Below are 21,218 nucleotides of genomic sequence, written 5' to 3'. Positions count from 1 at the left end.
AAAATTTGGCGACGATCGATGCAAACATTGTAGATTTGTATAGCGAACATACACACAGACAGACAGACAGACACACAGAAAAACAATTATATATATATATAGATTGACTAAATTTCATATTTATGACTTCAGTGATTTCGGCTCAGTGATGATTGCTCCATATAACCTTTGAACCCCCTTCTCTTAGGGGTTGAATTTTGGTTTTAACGGTTTCGGCTCGGCTGATTTCTCCAACGACGGATTTATCCCTTAGCGGTTGAATTTCGAAAAAACTCCCCATAGTTACGTCATGAAACGAAACTTCTGACCAAATTTCATGAATATAGCTTCAGTGTTTTTGGTTTAGTGTGGCTTTTCTATGAAATCACCTTTTTGACTCCCTTAGGGGTCGAATTTAAAAAAAAAATAAAACCCTTCTCCATCGATTAGCAAAGAGGATAAAGATCAATATATGATATAGTGGTAGTGCATTCTCTCAACTATGGTCCGTAAGTAATTTATAACACAAAATATTGTGTTGGGACTTAGTGATATATGATCTTAGTGAACTAACTTAGTAACTTAGTGAACTATGATCCAAAATTTAATTGCTCAAAAGAATCCATATTTGAGATACATAAGGAATAAAAAAAGTGTTTAACATTAATGCTTGATCTTTCAACAGGCACAATATCACCAAAAAAAAAAAAAATTAAGTAGCTTGAATACAGAAGTTGTGATAATTAATGTAGAAATTGGTGTTATTTTGGACCATAGTTGTGTGAAATTACGGTACTTCTTTTTAACCACTTTATGATCAAAGGACGTAATTTTTCGCCCAAGCGTCAGGGGATTGAAATCAAATAAGTCCTCCCTCTTTTTTGTTGCTCCTCTCTCCTCATGAAGACTTGTTTTAACTCTCCCGAAACAAAGCTGCACTTTTACCTCCGTTTGTTTCTATACTCCTATTGGTAATTTTTTCCCCACGTGTGATGTACTATGTGCATATTGAGAGCGAAAGGAAACAGGTAAGCTGAGGGTTAAAAGAGAAATATGCTTCGTATATACTCTGTCATCAACTTATCTGTTATACCGTTTTCCTTTCATTTGTAGTTTTTTCCCCTTCCTCTTGTTCTACGTTTTTTTTCCACCTCCATCTTTTCCTTTTTCTAACGTGCGATTAGGTTAGGACAAGGTTACCATATTTATCGCCGATTCATATAGAGTATCCTAATTTCTTGCCAATAGCTTGTAAGCGAAGGAGTTAAATGGAAATTTCGAAAGAAATACGAAAATTCAAAACGAATATGGCCATCGATTAAAAATCTTGAATTAGTCAAACTGTTAATTGTTTCCCACGTTGTTGGTGTCGGAAAAGAAGCTACCATGTTACAATTCACATCACTTATGGAATCATAGCCAATTTACAGAATGGGACCGGACTTGGTGACCAGATCATGTGACCGAGAAACTGGGCCAAACACTAACAAATACCGAGACATAACGCGAATTCACTGATAAATACCGAGACATCTTTAGAAAAAAAATCCGCAAGACAATGTCCAAAATTACCTGTTGGCTATAAAGCCCGGGCCTCGTATGATTTAATTCAGTTTTTCTCAACCTCATTGCAGACAACTGAAATCGGGTGAAAATTTTCGCGAACCGCCATAAATGGCAAAAAATGATTTGCGAATTGGTGAAAAAAAATATTAGGGAAAAAAGGGTTATAAATTATAAAGGGTGGTTATAAATAACCTGACTACTCAGATGTACGTAACTTCCATTCTGATGGAGGTATTTTGATGAAACTTGGTACAGTCGAATCCCTTCATAACGAACTCCAAGAGACCGGAGAAATTACTTCGTTATAACGGTATTTCGTTGTAAAGTAATTGCAGGCTTTAGTATTGTTCCTATGTAAACGTATCTGAGAGATTAGAAAAGTGTTCGCTATAGCGATATTTTGACTATAACGGTATTCGTTAAAACGGGATTCGACTGTATATTGGATATATGGACCGTGGGGAAAATAAAGATTCAATACAAAAAAACATAGTTCAATTTTTCACCACTGTTTTGATTCTTCAGCGATATCTCTGCTGAAAATTAACGTTATCTTCCCGCACTTAGTGACTAGACGTGAAATATTTTTCTTGATGTGAATAAAATCAGCGTATAAATAGAAGATTCCGATCATTCCATTATTTTCAGTTTTGTTCAAATATGGATTTTTTTCCAACAAATTTAGAAATCATTTTACTTTTAAAACTTCTACGAGTGATCAGAGTTATTTTTCACCCCACGGTTTAGTTTGTTTCCCCAAGTTTGATTACAATTAGTTTGATCTCGACTTTTGTAGAAGTAATTAAAATTTAATTAAAAAATTTATAATGAATATTATGTCACGGACTCACCGTCCACTAGAGGGACACACGTCGCACATCCGAACAAAAGCAGCACGAACACCAGAGAAAGCATGGTACTTGATGCAGTGGGAACACTATGACATCCGAGAATGGCGTTTCCCATTAATATCTGTGGCCGAGGAAATAACATAAATCATGTTAACGCCCTGGATTTTGTCGTTATCTTTTCCCACCTGTCTCAAACCCATCTCATAATCTCACCAGCCATTTCTAGAATGAAATTAATCATATGTATTCCCGATAAAATGCATTTATTACGAGATAGTATACACTTTTCCCACCCGTGTATGGTGTGTGTGTGAGAATAAAATCGTGGCATCCTAACAACTTGTTTCTATTTTGATGATATATGTGATAGAAAAATTCGTCACAAATGCTACATATGGCAACTACTAACAACGATGACGTGGTAAATCCGGTGTTTGTATATAGAAGTGGATTTCATTTCAAATAATTATTCATTAGAGATGTCTGAAACCATCGTAGATCTGTGTAATGGTTGGAATCATCAATGTGTTTTATATTTAATAAATAAAATTTTTGAAGGTTCGTGTTGTATTCTATCTCATTGGCGCAATATACTGCGCATGTCCATTATTATAGCTGCGTTGTGAACCCGATTGGGAATATATGAAGCTTCCAATGACATATACTGTTTCAAATGTTGTCGGAGTTTATTCCTAATAACCATTTGTGAGCTGAACTAATTCACTATTTCTAAATGAATTTAAAAAACTCACATTCTTTTCTTATACCGATTCGCGGAGCATTTCAACCAATTCTCGTAGCCATTAAATGACTTTCGATTTTATGATGATTTTTATAATTTTGGATTTGATGTTTAATGATGATTTGATGATATTAATTTATAGATGTAATGAATATCATACCCTTTCTTTGTTTCATATTTCTTAGCCATTAGCAGGTTTCAAAAAATATTCAGATCTTCCCATAGACAAAGACTAAATTTATACAAAATTTGCCACGTTTTCAAGACAAATAAATTCAATTGGTCGAATGGTCGACGCGTTTCGTCTCTTCAGTGGAGAGCCGTCATCAGGACCTCGTGGTCAGAATTCACACGAGTGAGTCGTGGAGGGGTGATGTTTACGTCTGGTCGTCCGAAGAGTTCGCCTTTGTATTTGCTGCGTCCGAGTGGTCTTTGGATGCGAATTGGGGAGCCATCCTTTCAGGAAGACAAATTTCTTTAAGATAGAAGAAGAGATCATGAAACTTGAAGAATCGAATGGAAGAACAACGGTATTAGAAATACCAAATTCCTATACCAAATTCCAAATACCAAATTCCTTTCATACAATATTCCAGCCAACAAATATACTCACCTTTTCCCATTTGAAAGATCCTGTCTCACCCTCCAAAGAATCTGGTATCTACTTCATCCCCATGCGAGAAATGCGAAGAAGGGTATATTGGCCAAACTAGGAGAAATCTAAATATTCGAGTTCTCGAACACCAAAAGCATGTTGAGAAGGGACAGACGGATACTTCGGCTATTGCCCAACACTATTGGCATCGTTCACATTATTTTGATTTTGATAAAGCGTTTGTTTTTAAAAAAGCAACACACAATTCCGAACTAAATTTTCTCGAGGGATACTTCATCAGAACATGCCAGAATTTCCTCGTTAATGATGGAAGAAACACGCCACCTATTTCGTCAGCTCGGACAGGCTTTATTAACCTCAGTCGTGACAAAACTTTCAACACTTTGCAACAGATGGCTCCCCAATTCGCATCCAAAGACCACTCGGACGCAGCAAATACAAAGGCGAACTCTTCGGACGACCAGACGTAAACATAACCCCTCCACGACTGATTCGTGTGAATTCTGACCACGTGGCCCTGATGACGGCTCTCCATTGAAGAGCCGAAACGCGTCGACCATTCGACCAATTGAATTTATTTGTCTTGAAAACGTTTGTATAAATTAAAACTAGGCAAAGTTTCTAATTTTTGTGATAAAGACTAAATTCTATATGTCTATGGTTTCTTTCTCTAAGTATTTATTTTTAATGATTACCCGCAAATCATTTTTCAACCCCGTACAATACAGTTGGCCTCCCGTATTCTCGAGGGTTCGGTTATTCGCGGAATTCCGAATAACTGAAACCACAGGGTCTTTTTTTTTTTTTTTAATTTCTCGTTTATTGAATATCATGAAAAGAGCAGGGTGACACAGGGGGTAGAAGGGAATGTAAAACAAACCCTAGTCGTTGGATTCAGCTATCCATTTTAGTCAAATGCTTATACGTTACATCGAGTTGATAGCTGGCTTCATGGGGAGAACGACGCGAGTGATTCGATACTTGCAAGCACGGAAATTGGGGGGGGGGCATTGCTATAAATCTTAGCTAAGTTTTTCCGACACAGCCCTGCCTCTTTTGTGGTAACGGAATTAAATCGCTTTGCATCAGTCCGGGTTGTGGGCGGTTCTATCTGAACCGAGCCAGCTGGGGGTTCGCGGACTTGAAAAGGTTGGGCACCACTGAACTAAAAGGTTAGAAATTTCTCGACTTTTCCTGAATTATCATGTTCTTATTGAACACTGAAACGGTTTTCATTATCTTTCTTAGCGATGGAGATGCGAACGGATGTAGTGGTTCGCACTGATTCTCCCCTATTACAACACATTCATTGCATAATATTGTACTACCAGCGTTGTCACAATTGATTTTGCAAAGAGAAAATTCTTCTGATAGTTTCTTATATCAGATATCAATATAAACATGCTTTTATAATAAAAGCATGTTTATATTGATTGGATACTGGTAATATGAATGAATCACATTTAATCATACATTAAAAAAACGAAGATAGTAATGAGAAAAACCTCAGTCGAGTTAGTGGGATTCGAACCCACAACCTTCGCAACGCGTGTCTTAGACCGGTATTACACTATGAAAGTTCTTTTTCAAAGATCATTTATAAAATACGTTTGACAAAAAATTTCATAGTGTAATGGACAACTTCGATAAAAGTCGCTCTTTATCAAGTTTTATTTTATCAAAGTTAGCCTCCTCGTCCTATATTTGAAAAAAGATTAATGCTGATGCTTTCTACACTGCAGTTTCAATTGCTGAAGTTTACGTATAGGCTATACTTTATGATTTCATAAAGAAATTAGAAAATGAGTTGTAAGGTAGTCAGTGGGAGCTACAAATATCTTAATGCCGTATATGTGAACATCAGCCTACAAAAACAGAAACAAACAGTTGGACGCTTATCGGTTATAACGAATTCAATTCCGTCCTAGTGAACCTGCAATGCAATACTAAAATAATGTTGAATATATCGTTACAACGAATGGTCATATTTATATTTAAGGGATACAAGGGGGTCTCATATTTTCAAGTAATACGTCACCACTCGTGGTGGTGGTGGGGGGGGGGGCGGGGCGGGGTTCGCGTTTGCTGACTTTAATGACAAGGTGGGGGGGGGGGGGAAGGAGTTCGGTTGATGATTGTTTGAGAAATAGAGGGGTAAGAAAATATGAAATTGGGTTATGGTATTTGGTTTGTATATATGAAATGGTATATTATTTCCGAAAGTAAGGTATTTATGTAAATTAGGCCCTATACTTCTGGTACTTGCAATCAGGTAGTGGGAGCTCTATAACATCACTCGGTCTGGGGCCGTGGCCCCCACAAGGGGTGGACTGACAAGGCTCCAGGCCTGGGGCCCGGGATGATTTTCATAATTTTTTTTTGTTTTTTCAACTATAAATTCATCATAAAGGGGAACGTGAAAGATCCCAGCCTAGGGGCCCTGCTTCAGGATGTGGGGGCCATGCCCGGGGCCTTATGATGCTCTTAAGTTTTACAGACATGGGCTATAGCAAGATTGGGGTTGGATGGGTCACTGAAGGTTACATGTCGTGGGTGACAATCTACGAGTCCGCAAATTTTAGGGGGCAGGGTTGTTTCCAAGTTTTACTTTGGGGAGCCACACTGGTGGATCGATTTTTTTTTTTCAATGGATTAAGTTCCTATAAAATCGAAAGTTGTATTTCAAGAAAAAAGCCCGAATATCTCTCTGAAGCACTACCGTACTATTGCGAGAATCGACGTCGGGTGTGTTTTGTCAACGCGATAGCTAGATGGCGATCTCTAGCTTTAGATAACGCTCTGATTCTGTTCATTTCCATATAACCACTCAAAGAAGGATCGACGTAATTACAGATTTGTGTCAGAGTTCCTCACTCTTCGTAAGCCAATGCGCCACAGCGTTGGTTGATTTTTCAACTTTGAGTCCTGAAGGCTAGTCGATCTCGCGTTAAAAAGTCGCACCACTGAGAGCAACAGTCCTACAACAGTACAAATATTCAATCATTACGCTTCACTCACAATTTAAAATATCGATGGCAGCGCTGGAAAATCAGACAACACTAGATAGGCACTCAGACAGGTACACTCCCACATTTCCGGCACAACTCACCCGGTAGTAACTTGCCCATGCCGATAGACCGGAGTTTTGCTAGGTTTGGAAGAAAGTCTTTGTAAACGTTAGAACCATTGAAATATTGATAACAATTCAATGGACCACTTACAGCCATGATTCCATGGCTCCCTTGTCTCAGTCAATGGTTTACCCACGGCTCACTTAATACTTGAAGTACTACTTCAAATCACTGAAAAGTTACACATCAATATAGATAGCTTGGCTCTGGTAAAGGCTGGTGACTCACCCATAGAAGCAGCGACTCACACTTTGAGAACAACTGACTTGCAGTACACGGGTATTAATATTTTACGTGAACATCGTTAATGTTCTATTAAGTCTGCTTGAGGATCACCTCTTCCATTATCGCGAATAGGTTGAGGACTCAGTTTTCTTCATTAAACTCGAATATTTACGTTGTATCGGTTTTCACGAGCATCGGATCTGTCGAATTTTTTTCACGTGCCACTTCGCTATATCCGGGCTCGAATGACACATCACCGGATTTGTTGGTTCATATAGATGATACATTTATTTCATTATCATCTGAGATAGTTGACAGTAAACCAATATCAGGTGGGAAATCTTTTATCAAATATTGCCTCCTCATCAATGTTTGATAAAAGAGTTATGCTGATGCACTTCCTATCCCGCACTGTGATGTATTAACTCTTCAAAAACCTGTTGTTTCTACGCAGGGCCGCAACTAGATATTTTGTCACCCGGGGCAAGTCGGCATTTTGGAGCCCCTTGTAATGTAGAAGCAGTTAAAGGGTGAATTCGGCACCCCCTTCTGGTTCAGCGCCCGGGGCACCAGACCCGTCTGCTCCCCCCCTATTTACGGCCCTGTTGCTACGTTACCTTCTCCTCTCACTTATCACTCCCTTCTCTGGGGAGAAAAAAAGATTCTTTTACGTGTGTATTTCTTGGATTAAAAAAACAACAACTTGGTTTTCTATCATATTTATTGTTGAAAAAAAAAAACCCGCAAGAATCTATAACTAGGCTGAGGCAATCGGGGCACTGTCCCAGGGCTCCGAGCCGAATGTGGCGCACAAAAACTTACACTTACTAGGGGTCTGTTCATCCAAAATTTGGGTCCGCTTTCCGGACCCTTCACAAAACTCCGTATCCGAAAAACGAACCTTTCACGAAATAAAAAATAATGAATCCATAAATTTGAAATTTCATTTCTTTTGCTACAGATCAACTAGAATATTTCGCTTCCCACAAAATTACTCATTTCATCCAGGTTTAGGTTCACGTGTATTCAAGACCATTAGTTAGGGTCCCGACATTTCCAGAGGGGTGCGGGGTCATCATGCGCTCAATGCGTGGAGAGGCGGATCAATGGGCAAAGCGCACTCGGCATCACAGGCGGAGATAGACTTGGAAGTCTGGGGGGGCACGATGATGATGATGCGTCAATTCATCTATACATATATGGATTAGATCAGTCGACTTCATCTTTGATGCTGGGGGGCAATGCCCCCCATGCCCCCCCCCCTCCGTATCTCCGCCCATGCTCGGCACCCCCGCGCGCCATCTCATGAAGAAATAAGTTTTATTTAAATACTTATTACTATTAATTCATCAATAAGTATCATTCACACTAGTAATTATAATTATTAAACAATTATTAATTAATCAAGATGGTTGGGGGAACGATTGAGTTAATGATGTTAAATTAATTAAAACGGGTTTTAACTGGTAGGAGTAAATTAATTATGAGCATCAATTACTTAAATAGCATCCAAAACTCATCATGGTGGTTATTTCCGTTTGTTAATTCATTATTTGTTTATAATTAATGAATTATTATTCATAAACAAATCATCATCAGGAACTAATAAGTTCGTGACTAAGGCCGGGATTACACTATAAAAGTTTGATAAAAGTTCGTTTATAAAACTTCAAAAATGCAACCAATAGGCGGATCAGTTAAGTTCGCTCGAATGTAACAGATGTGTTTATTGGTTACATTTTTCAAGTTTTATGAAAGAATTTTTACCAAAGTTTTACAGTGTAATACCAGCCTAACGAAGACTGACAAACGGACGAAAACTTTTGCAAAAACAATTCCGTATAAATCTTTTATATAGTGTAATGTGGTCCATTTCCTTTATAAAATAAATTTTAAAAAAAATTGAATACAAAATTTATAAAAGATCTTTGCCAAGTTTTATAAAAGAAAATTTATCAAACTTTTATAGTGTAACGCCGGCCTTACGCTCTAACCACTGTCCTAATTGCGGTTATAAAACACCTGTAAAATTAAGCATATCTATCATTAAATGTCGCCAAGTATGTTCGCGTCAATCAACAATCGTGCCAAATAACCAAGATCATATCCTGCGATCAAGCTCTAGTGAAGATGAGAGGAAAAAACCTTCTCCCCTCCCTATTCACTGACGTCATAAAATGCTGCTTTGTCATTGGTTGCTGGTTTTGGGTCTACCGCAGGCTGTAGACGCACGTGAAAAACCGGGACACTTTTGCCAAAAAGTCGGGACGGACAGAACATGGAGGTATTATGGGAATAATATATAATACCTCCTTGTGCCAGAAAAATAAAGAAAACCGGGAATGTCCCAAGAAATACGGGATGTATGGTCACACCATACAAATCATCCATTTCGTTCGAATTTTTTTGTGGAAATAAATAATTATTTTTTCTACATAAAATCGATTCCTGCAAATGTACGAATTTTGTTACCGAAATTTTCGTCTCATAAAAAATTTTATGCTAAAAAATAACAAACTCTCTCTCTCTTTCTCTCTTTTCAATCATCACATGAATTGCCTGAAATTTCGAGATTAGATGGCAGCACCAACATTATATATATATAAATAAAGCCTCAGAATCTCTGTCGTCTGCTCTCCAGGTTCCTCGTTTTGGATGTTTCCTTGTGTCCCGAAAAAATTACTGAACTGAAAGTTTAAACTGCCAGTTCTGTTTGTGAGCTTAGCTTGTAGGGAACCCAACAAAGCGACTTCTCGTCTGTCGTCTGCTCATTAAGAGGTTCTTTGTTTTGGACGTCTCCTTACGCTCAAATAAAATAACCGAACTTTCAGTTGGAATTTCCAGTTCAGTTTATGAGCTTCGTTTATAAGGAACCGAGCAGAATACAGAATATAGTTTTTTTACTTTGAACTTCATCATCACCAGATGAGTGATCTTTGAATTCAAGTCTAGATGGCAGCACAAACTATAAAGTGTAGTGTGGAAATTCACTTACGATCTTGCCTGTGGTCTGCTTGTTTGGTGGTTCTTTGTTTTTTGGATGTCTCCTTGGGTCTTGACAAAAAAAACTGAACTGGAAGTTTGATCTTTCAGTTTTTCGCAATAATGTCATTGATAGGCGGAGATAGACTTGGAAGTCTGGGGTATGGTCATTATTGCTGGGGGGGGGCACGATGATGATGATGATGCCAATTCATATGTACATATATACTTAAGATCAGTCGACTCCCATTATCTCCACCCATGTGTGAAAGTATATTCACTTGGCTCAATATTCTTCGCAATCATCTGATTGAAAGCTATTGACAAGAAATTGAATATGAGGAGTATATATTTACATCGATCCAGGGTGAGTTGATTCATTTGTTAAAATTATTCGTTAAGTGTTGAACCCCGATTTAACGAATTGTGTAAAACCGGCATTTCCATTCCTTAAATTGAGAAAAATTGTTTTATTGGAGGGTAACGTTAATGCAGATATATGCGCAGAAACTTTGTAAAATCCCTTAAATAGAGGAAATCGTTATACGACTGCCGTTAAAATTGCTAGGCAGGGGCGTTCTAAGAGCATCACAGGCCCTAGAGGCGTTCGCAGTGCCGGTGGGGGGACTCCCCAAGCCGACCAAAAATTAGGAAAAATTAATGTATCAAACGCCCCCAACGGGGACTCCCACCTGGCTAGAAATTGTTGTCCGCCATTCGCTGTGCTTACTGTCTAATTTAAACCGGATCTCACAGTCATGCTGCTCTCAAGGTCCCCATGCTGGGAAGAGGGGGGGGGGCAGCCCACACGCTGGGGTACTCCCATGCTAAGGTGACACTGTTACTGGCATCAAAATTATAGTATTTCGTGCATTAGCTGGTGTGCCACAAAAATCGGAGAGATTCCAGCTTATTGAAAGTTGGAGTCTGGTCCATTTCCGGCATGCGGGAAAACCGAGGTTCAATGAGGATAACATGATACATTCAAAAGATTGATATCAATTTATATTGAACAAATAAACTAATCAGAATAAAGTAATGGTTTTTAAACTATAGGAAACGTTGAAGACTTAGGTAGTGATAATGAAAATTGAGCATTTACTTATTGATCTAATTCAATTATCAACCTCTAATATGGAATGAAGATACTGAATGAATGAATGCCAGAACTTTGCCACTGGACTTATCCCGCTGCCGAGATCTCTTCCAGCACAGCTTCGTGGCAGAGTCTGGAACACTTTATTTTGTGTCAAAAGAAAACAAAACATACAAAATTTTTACAACATATTTTCCCCAGACAATTGGGTAGTGTCGCGATTAACAAATTTTGTGGTGATTACAGACGAGATGGGATTGGGAGTTGGAGAAGTTTCTGGGTTTAGTTAAGATGAATGTACACATATTAGGATGAAGCTATGTTTTAAAAGCAATTAAGGCCCCTCCCCCCCCCCCATGCCATCTCATCTGTTATCTTACACTTGCCATACTATATACACAGGATGCAAAAAGAAAGAGAAATGAGAATCTTATTGTGAAATAAGAAGAAAAAAAATAAATATATATATGTATCCATTGGAGCGAGTCATCTCGCTTAGCAACTTATTGGTGAGCAAAGGGGTTTGATAACTTGCGGACTAGAAGCCAGCATCAGTTTTATTGGGTCGAATTCACTCGCTCCAGTGGTTTTAATGAAAATATACAAAATAGAAGTATTGTGTGGGGGAAATATATACAATTAGGGATCACCCATATCATCTCGCTTAGCACCTTATTCGGTGAGCAACATGAATACGACAATATGAGTATGCACGTGTGTTGTGGACATGAAATGCATGAACTTGAATGGAGGAAAGAGAAATACACACATTTATATACATATATATAACTGCCAGGTCGAGTCGTCTCGCCCTAAACCTATTTTGGTGAGCAATTAGGTCTTGGTTTAAATGGGGGATTATCTGGAGAGAGCCTTAGCTAAGGATCAGCTTCGGTCTTGGTGTTTTGGTTGACTCGATCTGGCTGGTTATATTTATATTTAAAAAAAATTAATATATATAAAATATAAACTACATGTGGTTATTATGAAACCATTTGTGTCGTCCCGCCTAGCACCCTAGTTAGAATAGCGGCATGAAGGACACTTGTGGTTATCACATTTACATCATTGTAACGGGAATGTCATAAAAATTCTTGTTCAGGTCCCGTTAGTACCTGCTATATCTTGTACATGTAATGGTTATGTATTAGTAGGGGCAGTCATGTGGATATGATTTTTGTTATTGTTTTTATCCATTTCTTTTTTTTCTCCCACTTATTTTTGTAATATTTGAAACATTATTTTATAAATCTGGTGGACAGATTTCTTGTTTTTCATTGGTGTGTATATACTTATCTGACAAGGCTTGTAATCCTTGCTTCTGTGTTTTTGTTTTTGATTATTTGAGTGAACCATTGTTTTCGGAATATTTGTACATGTGTAGATGTTTAGTAAATTTGCACTCTGTTGCTTAGTGAACAGGAGTACCCACCATACCACAGGCACATTTGTCTGTTCAGCAGCGTTTCCGTTCATGTAGATATATAGGGAATGGGGCGTGTCCTGTTATGAAGATAGTCACCTCCCTATTCTAGTTTAGTGTGCTCTATGTGACTCTAGGGACAATTTCGTGCACTTTCCTAGCCGTTGTTCCTTGGTCCCAAATTTGCTGCCATTTCTGGAGGGTTGCATGTTCAAGTTGTCGCTTCAGGAGCGTTAGTGGGAAAGGGTTATCAAGTTTATTGTCACAGTTGAATGCAGCTTTGGCTAGATAGTCTGCTCTCTCGTTTCCCAGATTACCTACACGGGCCTTGGTCCAACCTAGGAAAATTTTTGGGTTATTTAATAGACGCTGCCTCAATACACGTACTATTGTGTTTCTATTTGTTGGATCTAGAAGCGCTTGAAAGGAGGAGCGGCTATCAGTTATTATTAAAACTCATTCTTCTGCTCCCGTTGCGTATTGTGCAGCTGCTTCTATCGCTAACAATTCTGCTTGGAAGTTACTATTGTTTTTATCCAGTGCTGCTTGCCACTGGAATGAAGATACTGTATTTTGCACTTTTTTGGTACGTTCCAAGACTGAAGAAATGTCACTTTTGCATTATACCAGCAATTTTTTGCAATTCCTTCGAAAAGATGTTATATCAGATGGTCATTATAACAGTGAAAAAATGTACAGCAGCAGTAATCATTATATTAAAGCATCCCTAATGCTGTAATGGAATGGTCACTATAACATGGAGTCGTTATAACGTTTGTTGACTATTTCCATTGTAGAGCTTCAGTATATATTCTTATGTGTTATTATTATTATTATACTTTGCACGTTGGCTCTCTCTTAACAAGCACGCTCTGTCATGTGAAAGACTCAAGATGATCATGTGACCGGATGCTCCTTCGGAGGGTCCGAAGGGCCATGTGTGTGAGAACGTCAGTTCTGCTCCAGCTCTCACACGAGAGGTATCAACGTCGTCTTTCTATCTCTAATCTACTGTAAAGATATACTATGTAAATAATATCTTCTCACCGTCACCACTTAGCGCCATTAATTCATTTAATCTCCGTAAACAAATATCCTTAGTATTTGGCATATTTCTTAAATATTAAATGTTTGTTGCGTGTGGGAAAGCAAACACAAAGCTAAAACATTTTGTTTTGTTCACCCCTACCACGAAACCGTCGGTGGCGACAACTTTAAAATGACTGAAGATTGAAGTTATGACAGAACTTTAACCCTTTAAGCAGTTTTTAAAATTTTCCTGATCTGCATCATAACTGCCACTTACGCTTATAAAAGCATGCTATAATAACTCAAGATATTTCGGGATGAGCAAAATAAAGCAGATCAAGTTTGACAAGATATCTGGATTGCTGCTGTAAGGGCTTACTGTGAGTTTTGTGGGGCCAAGCGTGATTTTGCTGCTCCCACTACTATGGAATTTGATTAATGATTTTACAACTGTTTTTTTTTCCACGTAAAATTTGCAGCCTTTCTGAATTTTGTTGCCTTCCCCCCCCCCCACCCCCAGTTCTGGCCCTGAGTTGTGTTTTTAAAATACATGATTTTTCTTTGTAGATTCTGATCTTTGGAAGGGCAGTCGGAATATTTCTATTAAAAGCACCATCAGAATGATACAAAAGAAGGAATGTGTAAGACCTTCGTCTGTGATAGGTCAGGAAATTTCACCAGCAGATGCACTGGCCAGATGTTGCAAAAGTCAGGGTAGCGGAAAGATGAACGTCTAGTGTCCTGCTGAAATAATATTACTTGAGAGTTCAGGAATCAGTACAGCACTGGCAACGTCACTTTGGACAAACCAATAATTTTTTTACCAAAGCAGAGAGGTAAGAAATTTCAAGTGAGTTAATTTTTTCCTCATTTAATGCATCTTTCCTAGTTATTGAGCTTATACCTCTATTTAATATGACATGTTGGTAGCAATGGAGCCATTAACATGCTAACCTAAATTTTTCTATATTCAATTGTGCCTTCTTTTTTTTCAAAAATGTTACAAACATGAAAACTACAGAAACAAACAATCTAAAAATCAATGTTATAGTAGAAATAGTAGAACCATTGCTCCCCCCCACCAGGAGCGGCTCGAGCTTAACTGCCGCCCGGGTGCAAAGCCTCATGTGCTGCCCCTAGAGGAGACTTGCACGAGAGGCTGACAGTAGGGTTTCTAAATTCCCGACACTTTTGAGCCTTTGCGAATGGGAAATCATATTTCCCGAGAATTTGGGAAATCACTTATTTACATAGGAACCCCGTTTATATAATTTATAATATTTTTCTCATTTATATGATGTTTAGGTTTAGCCTCAATTATTCTTTACTCTTTTTAAAAAAATGTTAAAATATTTCATTTATGCATCACATATCTTCAACTACACTACGTTTTCACTCCGATTCGAATCCCAAATTTTGGCAATAGTGTCATTTCACTCAATTGATGTACATGGGAATTTTTTGAAATCTCACTTAACATATCGTGTATGTAAAACACTGCAATTAGACAAATACTTAGATTTTTATACATCTTAGATTTTAGTTTATGACCCTTAACAATAAATGGCAAAATATTAAAATTTTGCAATGATAGCCAATAGATTTTTAGAAATCGTGTTTCAAACCCAATTAAAATGTCATAAATAACAATCTTCATAAAACGCTCTTAAAATTTTCATTCACAGATTACTTCATGTAAAAACCAGGCTTGGGTTTAAACCTTCAAAAGCTTAATTGAATGCTTTTGGATAACGTTTTGAACACAATAAGTATAGGTAATAAGTAAGTGATAAAAACTTACCGTTTTGCACATTAGAATGTTTTGTGTTTAAACATTAATTTATTTCAATAATTTTTAAAAATGTAATTATGATTTGCAATTTCGAATTTTTTGACATAAAAAGAGTCTGAAACGCATAAAATATAATTTTATGTTCCATTTTATCCACACTACTGATTACCTGTGCTGAATTTACTTAGCAAAATGGAGCTGTTTATTCATAATATGTGTGATAGGAGATCAGAGATAGATTTCTTACCTCAGAAATTAGCTCAGTATCAAAACGGTCAGAAACTTACTGATGTCAAATAGTTTTTGTTAACCTGATAGATACGTTAAATAGCAAAACACGTACTTTTATGTAGATTAGTATATTTTATATTTTGAATTATAACTGAGCACAAAATATCTATTTTGATGTTTTAAATTTTCTGATCTACCCAAAATTTTATTCTATATTAAAAAATTCTCACTCTCTTCACTCACAAAAATTTCATAGCTTTCGTATAAGTCCAGAGTTTTAACAAGTATTTTTAATCCAAGAAGAGCTGGCAGTACATGATACCCATTGCATATTTAGATACAGCTTCAATCAAAAGACTATTGCATTATAAATGCTAGTAAATATACCATATCGTAGTCAAAAACTTAGTTATTCTTACTTATGCACTAAGAATAATTTACAGGAATTTCTTAAGCATCATATACAAGCCAGCACTGCCAGATTAAAAACACCGATATATTCTGAATGTTTCCTGAGATATGGGTGTTTAAATTATTTCATTAAGCAACTTTTTTGTGAATTCACCCATTATCGTCAAATGATTTAGAAGACATATTTTCCCATATAAAAAAAACAACAATATCCCTCCCTTTGAGTAGGCTGTATGCGCATGGGATAATTGGGCCTGACATTCTATAAAAATTATCTAATGAGCATTTACTAAATAGCTTGTGGACACTTTTTTGAGAACTTGCCAACTTGAAATTTAGTTAATTACTAAATCATTTAACGCATGTAAATGAGCCTTTAGTTTCAATGTTACCAATTTGTCTGAACCGTTTAAAGTCCAAACTATGAAAAAAGTCACTTATTGTTTTGAAATTTGGAATTCGAGGGTCCTTTTGCATGCCTATACATAGATCAACTTTGAAATTTGAAGAAAAAAAAATTTTCTTTGTTTTTCATGACATTCCATAAATGGAACATTGGCTTTTGGGGAGAGGTGAAAGCGGAAACTGGTATCGTCTATATTCTCACAATTATTTGTTTCTGGAGTACAGTGATCACACAAAAATTTCTATTTTCTACTACAAATTCAAATTCGTAACACATACTGGTATTTTTAACATAAAAATTAATGCAAAAAATTCAAATTTTTTTTTGTTTGTGATAAAAGAAGAATAACATATATATATTTGATGGACACGTTTGTTTCATTGGTAGCATTTATACATAGTGTTTTTTTAGCAAACCGCACCCTGTCCTTGTGTTGCAGACACAATATAATGGCCATCAAATGACCCGACATCTTTTTTGCAGTTTACAACGTGGACCTGGATGAATAATTAACCCCTCCTTCATTTGTAGAAGGTCCATTGTCACTTATCTTCGGAATTCCAAATTCAAAATACGATCCACTTCTCGCAACTTTGAATGAATTATCCAACGTGCTATAATGGTCATATGGCAAACCTTTTCTAATGGAATCCAGAGCCGAGGTTTTGATCGGATTCTAGAAAGAATTTTTCTATCCCATGCAATAGTTTTTTTTTTTCAGATTGCTCAAAATTGTTTTACTTTTTCTTGAAACTTGAGTGTTGGACTTACGTTTTTCTGCTTTTTTCTGTCCTACATCTTTTGAGAAGAACACGTTTCCGGAGTTTTCTAACACCTCATCCTCGTTGTTGTAAAATTATCTAGCATTTCACATACATCAGTTGGTGTTGTTGTTACTAGATCATTTTTAACAATATCATCTTCATCCATGATGTTCCCATTTTCATTAGAACATAATTGGAATATATCTACATCCTAATTCGGAATCTGAAAGAGTTTCTAAATATCTTACAGCTTCTTCTAATGTGAGATATCTCTTGATATGGTTACACTCAGCTGAACACAACAAGACTATCTAAGATTTTCAAACTCGGTTTGATTAGTCTACAGTTCGTTAATCATAATTTCTAAGAATGCAAAAATAAAAACGTACTCACCCAATACAAACAATCCACCCCAAAAAGTGCATTCCTCTATGCCATATTACCCAGAATTAGCCCCTATACACATGTTGAACGATGACAACGATGGGGGTTCGAACGGGAAAAATTGAAGCAGCGCACTGCACATTAGATATCTGTAGAATCCCACTCTCTTGAAAGGCCAATGTTCCATAAATGGAACATGCATTTTTGAACACACATAGCTCTTTAATGTTTAACAGTACACAGAAACTAATTGATTTACTTTGATTGATATATTAAGTGGTAGAAACACACAAAATAATTTTCAATTTACTTCCAAATTTAAATTTTGGAAAATTTTAAACCATATGGGGAAAAATGGCCAAAAAATGCCAAATTTCAAAATTCTGTCAAAAGTGTTTATATCAACCTGAAGTTTCCGAATTTATTTCAAAAAATACTTCGAACTCTCATCTATATACACTATAAAAAACCGGAAACGTTTGAATCAATTTGCATCTGATATTTTTGTAAATAAAAACTATGTTCCATTTATGGAAAAAGGCTTCCATTTATGGAACATTGGCCTTTAAACGGTTAAATATTGTTTGAGATTTTTTTTGAAAATCAATAAATTTGGAAAACTGTATGAGATCATTCAGAAGGCTATTATAAAATTTAGGAATGGGAAAGCTGAAATATTTTTTGAGAATAGTTTTATGAACTAGATTGTATAAAATTGTGACAAGTTTAGAGGTGGTCGAGTGGCCATAGTGACGAGGTCTTGGTTTCAAACTCCACTATTACCACAACGGTTGTAGGCTGAGGTTGATTATCTATGGTTCCCAACGTCGAGGTGCGAGTGCGAGCTGATCTCCCCGTTAAAAAGTCTTGCCACAGAGAGCAACAGGCCTACAAATTGTACAAATATTCAATCACTACACTAACTTCACTTCTGAAATATAGATGGCAGCACTAAAAAAAATTAGACAACACTAGATACACACACTCAGACTGTCAATTACACACTTTTTTTTACACTTCTGGCGCATAAATTGCTCCTGCCGATAGACCTGACTGAATTGTGCTCGGTTTGAAAGAAAGAAAGCTAAAGAGAAAACTGATTTGTCTAGATATGAAAAAGTATAAATGTCTTAATGGAAGGATATTTAGATCAAGAAAAAGTTCATTTGTGGGTGTTGTGTGTAGTTGTTTGCCAAAATTCTAATAACTTTTTTTGTAAACAAATGGTGGGAGCAATATCGGGTAAGTTTATATTTATACTAGCTATAATGCCCGGCATTACCCGGGTTTTCTTCAATGAGGCTTTTTTGGATCACGTGATATCTCCCTCTCTTTTTCTTGAGGGACATGCAAACCGTGTTTAAGTTAACCAATATGGCGACTTCCAGTGTGACTCATGAAAGAAACAAATTTAGATTTAAAGGAACGTAAAAATAAATAAATATATTTTTTCTTTTTTTAAAGGGTGCTATGTATTTCGATTCCTTCCTTTGAACTTCAAGTTATCCATCTCTGCCCGTTTCTGCTTCAAAAAATGCTTAATTAAGCTGTGGAATTTTTCGATGTACTTTTTACGGGCCCATAATTAATTTTAAAACATCCTAAACTATGTGAATTTATGCAGTTGAATATTAAAAGACAATACGGAGACATTAATTTTCATTCTTGAGAAGATATAAATAAAAAGTTGAAATCAATGTTATTGCATGGATATCCAACTCAACAGTAGGTCCGGCTAATTAATTACTTTATATTTAATCTCCTGGGCTTCGTATATCTCTAAGCGAACTCAATATTTCAAAAATCGGGTATTTAATACAATTTTTAAAATTATTGATGTGACAGAAACCCCCACCAAATTTTCGTATTTCTACATTAAAATCGGCTATTTTAACACTGATTTCTATGAGGATTACCCTTTTCCTGATCATCAAAGTGATGCTGATGATGATCACGACGTCATTCAAAAAACCTTATGACTGGGAGTATTGAAAATGTGGCACAAACCATTATAAAGGCATAAATATTATACATATACTGACAGCGTTGAAGAAATGACAAACCATTGTAAAGGCATATACACATCTGAAGCGCATTGCTAAGGAACCACGGTAACCAAAGTAAATGTTCGGAAAGTGATTGTTGAGGCCCAAAAACCATTGTTGCCCTACAGGGTTTTGCCCATTTGGGGCATTTGCCCTGCTCTGACGAAATTTTAAAGTAGCCTATCGTTCAAGTCGGGTCCCATTTGGTATATATGCAAAATTTGACGACGATCAATCTAAAATTGTAGATTCGTATAGAGAACACAGACAGAAAATCAATTTTATATATATAGATTCAGTTTAATCACTTCCCCAGAGTTGCAGACTATAAAGCAAGTGTGAGTGGAACATTGAAGTATAATGGGTTAATAAAAAAAAGATTGGTCCACATATGGTTTCAGGTTGTAGAATTTATATAAAACGAAATGAAGTTTTGATTTTAAATGATTACAGTAAGAGAACCATTTTAAATTTTGGTCTGCTTGTTCAACTGTAGTCATCCAAATTTGGGGCCAAAAACTTGGTTAATAAAGGGGTTAATGTGATCACATAGGGACTCATGTGGTTTCTGATAACAATAACCGATTGATAACTACTATAGCCGAAAAAACCCATAAGCCAATATGATGATCTTGAATCTCGTTTGGTCAAACAGGACAACTTCATTTTGCTTTTCCACATAGCTCGGGGCTTGATAAATCTCTCCATAGATCTCTTGAAACAGTCTTTCAAGCAAAAACTGAATCTGGATAATTAATTGACTGCAATTTTCCTGTTGTGACCTTTGAGTTTGTATTTGTGTTATTAATTGTTAGTGAATGTTTTTTCATAATAACTGCTTGTCTATTATTTTACAATTGTTTTCATTTTCTTTCCAGATAAAATGAAAGCTGGGGTCTTTCTCCACAAAACACTAGATGATATCAGAGATTCGTTAGTTTCAGTTCTGAAAAGTAAACATTTAATCACCAAAATGACAGAACATCCAACTGGAGTTCGACACTTTTATGCTAGGAAAGTAGAAATGATTGAAAGTTTAGAAAGTCCTTTGCATGTGCATAGTGGCTGCAATCACATGTATTGTAAATGAATTTTTTCATCAATAAATACTTTATTTTTAATTTCAATTTATTTTGTGATTTATTTACAAAAATGATGTGAAATTTCCATTGAACTCTCAATCTCAAGACTGTTGCTAGGATGTGGGGTGGAGGTGCTTCGAGGAATGCATCACAGCTTCGGTTCCGCAGGGAAGTGCCCTCGGACCCCAATAATTCTTGCTATATATTAATGATATTCCAGCCCCCAAGCTGGCATAATAACACTATTTGCAGACGATGCTGTAATTCTCTCTTGACATAAAAATGCTAGCGCTGCAGCTAACTTTTTACAAAATACTATAGATGATGTGATGGATTGGTGCAAGGAATCTGATATTTTACTAAATAATAAAAGTCAATTTGCATGGTTTACACACACACACACACAGACGACGCAAGAAATACCTTGACAAAGACGCTTAATTATTGGCAACCACTCAATAAA

The 21,218-nt window shown here is 36.6% G+C and overlaps 1 protein-coding gene and 1 long non-coding RNA gene across 2 annotated transcripts in view; one reads left to right on the top strand and one right to left on the bottom strand.

Annotated features, from left to right (window-relative positions):
- The window catches only part of LOC149084472 (astacin-like metalloprotease toxin 5), an 11,627-nt gene extending 9,096 nt beyond the window's left edge, over positions 1-2,531 (bottom strand). The window contains exon 1 of the mRNA XM_089234886.1: positions 2,397-2,531. Within this exon, the coding sequence (XP_089091012.1) occupies positions 2,397-2,511 (115 nt within the window). The 5' untranslated portion in view covers positions 2,512-2,531. The remainder of the gene's footprint in view (positions 1-2,396) is intronic.
- Positions 2,532-10,245: 7,714 nt separating this feature from the next.
- Positions 10,246-20,792, top strand: LOC149084471 (uncharacterized). The gene is made up of 3 exons (XR_016193036.1): positions 10,246-10,459; positions 14,208-14,490; positions 20,552-20,792. It is a non-coding gene; the product is annotated as an uncharacterized LOC149084471 (long non-coding RNA).
- The last annotated feature ends 426 nt before the right edge of the window (positions 20,793-21,218 follow it).

Source organism: Pholcus phalangioides, unplaced genomic scaffold (assembly GCF_987345545.1).
Source record: "Pholcus phalangioides strain wild (caught in Gottingen) unplaced genomic scaffold, Ppha-v1.0 ptg000008l_1, whole genome shotgun sequence".
Classification (NCBI taxonomy): domain Eukaryota; kingdom Metazoa; phylum Arthropoda; class Arachnida; order Araneae; family Pholcidae; genus Pholcus; species Pholcus phalangioides.
The sequence above is the reverse complement of the archived record's forward strand: the minus strand, read 5'-3'. Positions and strand labels throughout refer to the sequence as shown.